At 46.7% G+C, this 7,201-nt stretch overlaps 1 protein-coding gene across 1 annotated transcript; it reads left to right on the top strand.

The window, feature by feature from the left end:
- The first annotated feature begins 564 nt into the window (after positions 1-564).
- LOC108083642 (uncharacterized) lies at positions 565-3,942 on the top strand. The gene is made up of 4 exons (XM_017179514.2): positions 565-635; positions 1,069-1,131; positions 1,201-1,363; positions 1,600-3,942. Exons 1-4 carry the CDS (start codon positions 565-567, stop codon positions 3,940-3,942), a joined length of 2,640 nt encoding a protein of 879 aa, XP_017035003.2.
- The last annotated feature ends 3,259 nt before the right edge of the window (positions 3,943-7,201 follow it).

Genomic DNA, 7,201 nt, shown 5'->3' with positions numbered 1-7,201 from the left:
TCCGGTGACCCCAAACGACTCTACACGTTTTTTGGCCGGGGCCAAGAACAGAGCGGAACAGAAAGAAGTGACCCACTTGCCGGGCGTGTAATTAGTATACCACAGGCCCCTGGTCTGGAATGTAAAATTCATGGGGCGAAAAATCGAAAGTTAGTTGTTGCCAACAGTCGCCGACTCAGCCGCCGCTCAATGCGTGGCACGTTGGGAAAGCCAACGAGCAAAATCGATGAGAACAAAGTGTCCCTGGGCAATGCCAAGCAACCACCAAAATAAATACCCAAGGAGCCCAGCCAAGAAGGCGGGCAGCCATGACAACGCGACTCAACAAACAAATGTCAGCCACCACCCGTACAAACACGTATTTAATGCGGCCATTCAAATAAAGTTGCCTCAAAAATAGAACACACTGTCGCATTAATATCCCCGTGCCCGTGCCAAGCTAACTGTGTCAATAGCGGAGTGCATATGGCCAGTTGAGTCGGAGCCGCCAACTGGTACAGTTCGCAGTGGATCGAATCGGTTCGCACCGGAAGGATATAATAGCCCAGCGCCAGCCCATAAGCCATGTTTCCTCAGGCCGAGCTGGAGAACTACAAGCTGCAGGTGGAGCTGCTACAGGAGAAGCTGCAGCGAAGGTGAGAGGAAAGAAAATCGAACACCCTTCAATTTATAAAATATTATGTAAAAATAGTTGCTATCCATATAGTAATTTCCTTATTGACCAACAAAAGTTATTATTTATAGAAAATAGTAAAAAACATATTAATTGTTTGCTCTCAGGGTTTTTATTTACCAAAAATCTTGTAAATACAACAATGGTTTGACCCTTAAAAGCCGCCTTTGGTGTACTTTTCGGTTTTTGTATATCATACTATGTAAACTGTGATGCCTCGTTTGCTTTCGTAGATGAATAATTCCGAATTCCCTGAAGTCATGTCCATTGATTTGTTTAAGTCAGCTTTTCTCAAGCCTTTCGAGTGCTTTCCAGCAGCTAAAAAGTCATGTTTAAGCCATTTGTCTCTGTAGTTTGCTTGGTTTACGTTTTGATTTCTGATTTCCTTTGCGCAGCGAGGATAATCGCCAGCAGCTGGAGCACAAGCTGGATAAGGTCCTGCAGAAGCGCAGCGAGCTGTAAGTAGCTTTTTGCCCTTTTCCGTTGTCGCTCCGGAAAGGTAAACCAAATGCGTGTTTGCTTTGCAGCGACAAGTCGGTGCGCCACAAGAGCCGGCAGAAGTACCACGAGTTCCTGGAGGAGCAAACCAAGCGCAATGAGCGCAACAAGAAGCTGGTCCACATGCTGGAGCGGATCGATGAGCAAACGGCAGCCATGTCGCAGCGCAGCGAGCGACTTAAAATGATGAAGGTGAGTCCCAAAGTCCGTCGTGGCCTCAGGAAATGTAAAGTCAATCACACTGAGAGAAAGTATTGATAACTTTTATTGTTTTTTGATATCTGGCTTGTATATCTTCTTTAAATCCAGAGTTTTCTTTTGCAAAAAGAGACATCAATTTTTTTTTTTATCTAAATCAAAACTTTTCTTATAATATTTTTCCAAGTGAATCACCTTTTAATCTACATATATTTTCCCCTCTGGAACAGCTGCAATACCAAATGTACTTTGCGAAATTGGTCCAGAATCAAACACTGCGTTGCATTCAACAAACAACGACGACGGCGACAGGAGCTCCCACAGCCGCCGGCGGAGCCATGCCGATGCCAGTCCTGCTGCAACCGCAGCCGCAGTTGACCAATCCGCAGCCGACGCCGCAGAACTGGACTTTTGCCATGGCCACGCCCACGCAGGCGGGTATGGTGCTAACGCCCCAGTTTGCAGCAGGCATGCCCGGGACCATGCCCTTTTCAATGGCACCCCCCGTGGCATCCAATCCCGCTCCCCATCCCGTTTACTATCCGAAGCTGTTTGGCGGAAGTGCAGCAGCACCGCTTGGCACCTCCAACTTGTTCGATTTGCGCGCCACCCTGCGCGCCTTTGATAATGAGAATGCCGATTTACCCGAGCGCATGCAGCCCCACTTGACAGGTGATTATCAGGCGGAGCTGGGCGGAAGGGCCACCCCGGCAACGCCCACAGCTGGGACATCAAGTACGTCCAACCAGGAGAAGGGTGCCCGCCAGCTGAGCAGCACTTCCTCTACGCTTGCCACATCCTCGTTGACGTTTGATAAATTGCCAAAGACACCGCCATCTCCATCGCCATCGCTGACGTTAACTGAGCTGCCGACTGCAGGAGCAGGAGCAGGAGGTGGGTCAGGCGCTGCAACTTCTGGCCATGACGTGGGGGGGCCACCGCAAGGGGAAGCCGACGACCTGGACCTGAACCTGGATGCTTGGACAAATTCACGCGTGACTAAAGTCGAGTATGAAAAATCACCAACTGTCGTGGGCCATAATGAGCCGAGCCAGCGACATCGCCAGCTCCAGCAGCAACATCAACAGAAGCAGCAGCAGCAACAGCAACAGCAACATGACTTTGAAGCATACTTCGGTGAGCTGAAAATCGATGAGCCCTGGCAGGATAGCACCGCTGGCACCTCACCTAGTCCAATGGAAGACAAACGCCCCCTAAATGTGCGTTCCGGCGACGTGGCAGGAGGATCGGGAATGGGGGCCAAAGTTGGCATCAGCAACGATTTGCTGGACGAAGTCAAAGCCAGCCGGTTGGCCCTGGAAAAGGCAGCTGCTGCGGTTGATGAGCAACTGGCAAGGGGTAATCAATTGTCGCCGCCAGTGAGCCAGGAGACCATGCCGTCCTTCCACCAACCTAAGCCGGGTGTGTCGATTGAGAATATTGAAAATGCCATTTACGGCGAACGTTTGACAGGAAATGCGACAGCATCAGCAGGAGCCGGAGGAGCAGTTCCTGGAACCGCACCAGCAGGCGGTGGAGCCTCGCCAACCCAGGGATTTTTCGAAAATTTGGTAACCAATACATCGCCAACCGAGTTGGAAAGGAGAGAGTTGGAGGAGCAACAGCAGCAGCAGCAGCTGGAGCCGGAGGTGGCCGGTTACGGGCAATATGATGCCAGCAGTTATGGCGATGCCAGTGAGCCCATCTACGCCAGCATCGATTCCGGCAACCTGCAACCTGAGAGCGCGGCGGTGGAGCCGCTTTACAGCGAAATCGGAAATCCCACAGACTATCAGGCGTATGCCACGGATGCCGGGGCTGCCGGAGATACACCTGCGCAGGCAGCGGCATCCGAAGTTGCAGCATCAGCGGGGGATGCCGGTGGCGAGGTGGCTCTGCCGCAGGAGTACTCCAATATTGATTACAGCAACTACGAGGCCGGTCAGTATGCGGGCGGCTACGATCCCAATGCCTATCCGGGCTACATATACGACGAGGCCACCGGCCAGTATATAGCCGATCCCAATGCGACCCAATATGCGCCGGATGGTAGTTACGCGGGCCAGGAGTACGACGCCAGTGCGGTGCAGAACTACGACTATAGTGCGTATGAACAACATCAGCAGCAGTCAGAGCAGCAGCAGCAGCAGCAGCAGCAACAGCAGCCTCAGGAGGAGCTGCAGCAGCAGGAAGCGTATCCAGTGACTGAAAAGAAAACCCCGGAAGCGGAAGAAACTCCTGCTGCTACCGCTGCTCCAGCTGGCCCGGAACCCAGCCAAGCCGCCAATAAACCCCTCAAACCCACATCGATACTCTCGACGACAGACAAACAAGCGGCGCCTAATGATGCGCAGCAGCAGCAGCAGCAGAAGAAGAAGAAGCGCGTTAATTTCGTTGACAGCAGCGAAACGGATGATAGCTCAAGCGCGAAACCGACCCCAGCCGCAAATCCCGGACCCGCGGCAACCACCACCTCCGCCAACGCCTCCACCGTTTCAAATGCGACCACGCCCCCAGTAGGCGGCAGCGAGAGTGACTTCGATTTTTCAACGGGCAGCGAGGCGAAGAATTAGAACAAGCTGAAAACAGTTCGAGCTCTAATTTGTTGCCATTTGGGTTAACCCGCCACCGCCCGCGATTCAAAGCCAGGCCACCGCTTCGATTTATTGCCAATGCATTTGGAAAAAATTCACAGAAAATCCAGCAGAGTGTCGCAAGCGAGAAGGGATAAAGGATAGAGAGGAATAGGTAAATAGTACTTTACGGCGAAAAGGGAAAATGGGAATCTGCTAAATAATTGCTTTCTTGGCCGGCGACAAACTTTGAACACTCGTATTGAATCAATATTCTTACTTGAATGACAAATAAAGCGAATTAAACGCAAGATTTTAATTTTTTGTTCACAATTTCTGAGTTTTGATTACTCGAAAGTAGTTTAAAAACCATTTAAAATCATGGAAATATTTTTAAATATAACTATTTAAATGTTAAATTCATTTTCCATCCATATTTAGCTAATTTCAGGTTTTATAGTTAAGAACATTTATTTTCGAGACATCTGGAATGACTTTAACAACGCTATTATTTTCTCTTTCTACAACTTTTAGTTATAAAAACTTAATTCCACTTTATATATTGCATTAAAAGTTCTCTGCGTAAATGAAACGAACCAGCGAAGTCCTGACACAGTTCAGCTGTTAACGGTGCGAATACGTAATATTCCATATTAATACTTGGCAATGTCACACATGCACACCGCATATACATACATATGTAGGCCATCCGAATGGCCAGGAAAATATTCCATTAACGACATCGGTAATAAGATCAGCAGCTGTTGCTGCCAGGCCGCAATTTATCAAAAGTTCAATTGTCTTTGCCATGGGCTCCAAATTACCTTTTCGCCGGCCTATTTAAGTATGTATGTAGTTGCTGGCCAACTCGCTGGCGTCGTTGGCAATGACACTAATTATGTGCGGCCAGGCGGTTAAAGCCACGGCCAGCAAATATGCTGATTCCCGATACGAGCAGAGCATCCCGCTGTCCAGATAGCTGGCAAAGGCTGCTTACTTGACCAACAATTGCCAACTTAATTGAAATGATGCCTGGCGCAACTCGCGGCATACACTTTATTGCATAAGCCTATAATACATATATACGCATATACATATATTTGGTTGGAAATTTTAATTTGATTTCCCAGTTAAGGCATTTCCACGGGCCCCAACTGTTGCTGACATTTTCCCATCAACTTGAGTGGCGAGCGGCGTTTTTCTTTAATTTTACAATTGCCGAACGAAGGACGGCCGATCATCACGCTTATTGTCAAGCTTTTTATATGGCATTTCCATCGCTTTTCGCTGCCGGCAGTTTATTTGCAATTTTTAAAATAATTTCATGCATTTTTTTAATTGCACTTCAGGCCATATTTTTATTGTGCTCACTCCCTCTCGCTGTTTAATTTAAATTAATTCCAGCATTGAATGGACAGGGGTAAAAATGTAATTAATACATATAATTGGCCTGTCGCAATGTGTACGCCCAGGCCCATCAAACAGGAAAATCAAATGTCAATCAATTTTTGTGGTCGAGTCATTAAATATTTATAAAACCATTGGGAGATGGCCGCACACTACACACACAGCTGTCTCATCGCATATTTCAGCAGCGTGTTTAAAGCGTATGCCGGAATTGGCCAATAATTGCTGGGAAATTACTGCAGTGTCGGGTAAATAGACTAACATCCCATCCCCCAGCCCCCAGTCCCATCGAACTCCTTTCCGTTTCACTTTTTAATGAGTTGAACGTTCGAGGCCTGGCAAACGGAAAAGTAAACCGAAATGAAATGAAGGAAGAACACCAAAGGGAAGAAGGGAGTAAAGTGGAACTTTTTCAACAGAAATTTGCAATTAAATGTAACACACAAAACCTCAAAGGCAAACGGCAATATAAAACGTAATGGGCCACATTTAAATACCCTCAGTCAGGCAGGGACCAGGAGAGAATTCAGACAAATTTCCAGCATGGTGTCACTCCAAATGAAATATTTGCATTGACCCAAACTTTAGCCATCCCGAAAAAAGGTTTTAAATTCCTGCTAATGACGACGCAAAAACCAAAGCATAGAAAAAATCAAATTTCCTATTAAGCAGCTAATTGCCAGCTCAATTTACGGCAAATTAAAAATCTCCCAATAAATATCCCTTTTAAAATAAAAGCGGAGCCGAGGGTTTCAAGTGTGAAGGTAAATGTCGAAATTACATCAAAGTTTAGGGGAAATGTTGCCCAAGATCGTGAGAGAAGTATGTATGCTCGGCGTTTTGTCAGAGGAAATATTATACAAATACCATATAATATGCATGTTCGATGTGTGTCCTTGTCAGCGCGCAATTCAAAAATAAATTGCAAAGCAAATCAAATCGACACGTCGCAGGTAGGAAAGGATAAAGGATTATAGCTGTTTCGCCCACAGTCTGCATAATTGAGTGGCGCTTATTTATGCACCCCCGGCAAGCAGAGAGCGCAAACAACAGGGGACTCCCCCCCCACTCCGCCCCAATCAAAGCAGCCCCAATACCCGCAACATATTCCAGACCCGTATCCGGGAGTGGGTTTGAAAGGAAGAAAAAATATAATCAGTGCTGAAATTCAATTTCGAAATAAAACGCAAACGCAAATCGAGAAGCAAAATTTCCAATGCCATCGAACATATGCTGGGTTAGGGTTCGCATCAGTGTGTGTGCGCACTGCATTGAGTGTGTGTGTGTGTGTGTGTGTGCACACTCGGTGAAGCAGAAACAAACAAGGTGGAACACCAAGAGCCACAGCCACCATACGCGGCGTATGATTGACGGTTATGCAAATGACATTTTCGGGGTAAAGGCAAGACTTTCTCGGATAATATTTATAGAGCAGTTATGGTATGAATAAAGAAGTTACCGGGGTTGAGCAAGGGGGCAGCATAAATGATGGATTGAACCTGTCGGAAATTAATTTCCAGCTGCAGAAACTTGAGCCTCAAGCGAAGCCTTTCGCAAACTTGATCGGCGACAAAGCCTTACTATTTATCTCAATAGCGAAAACCATAAATATATAATATCAATTGTGTTGAATAAGACTAATTCTTTATATTACAAACTCTGTCAGATAATTAAAGCTTTATTTCAATTATCTAGCAACCATTAACAAGATATAAAATATTTTTCTGTTTTTTTAACTCCATGCTCACCTGCTTATTAGAACCCATTTTGAGGGGCCAGGTGAAATTATATCCCGTCTACTAACAAACCTTTATTTGACCTAGGATGGGTTCACTGCGAAAAACCAAACATT

Source organism: Drosophila kikkawai, chromosome 3R, assembly GCF_030179895.1.
Source record: "Drosophila kikkawai strain 14028-0561.14 chromosome 3R, DkikHiC1v2, whole genome shotgun sequence".
NCBI lineage: Eukaryota > Metazoa > Arthropoda > Insecta > Diptera > Drosophilidae > Drosophila > Drosophila kikkawai.
The sequence above is the reverse complement of the archived record's forward strand: the minus strand, read 5'-3'. Positions and strand labels throughout refer to the sequence as shown.

What these genes read in the sequence shown, in the direction of transcription:
- LOC108083642 (XM_017179514.2), top strand. Translation starts at nt 565, where the DNA reads ATGTTTCCTCAGGCCGAGCTGGAGAACTACAAGCTGCAGGTGGAGCTG. An exon ending in CAGGAGAAGCTGCAGCGAAG is followed by an intron (nt 636 to 1,068) that starts GTGAGAGGAAAG and finishes TCCTTTGCGCAG; the next exon opens with CGAGGATAATCGCCAGCAGC. An exon ending in CTGCAGAAGCGCAGCGAGCT is followed by an intron (nt 1,132 to 1,200) that starts GTAAGTAGCTTT and finishes TTTGCTTTGCAG; the next exon opens with CGACAAGTCGGTGCGCCACA.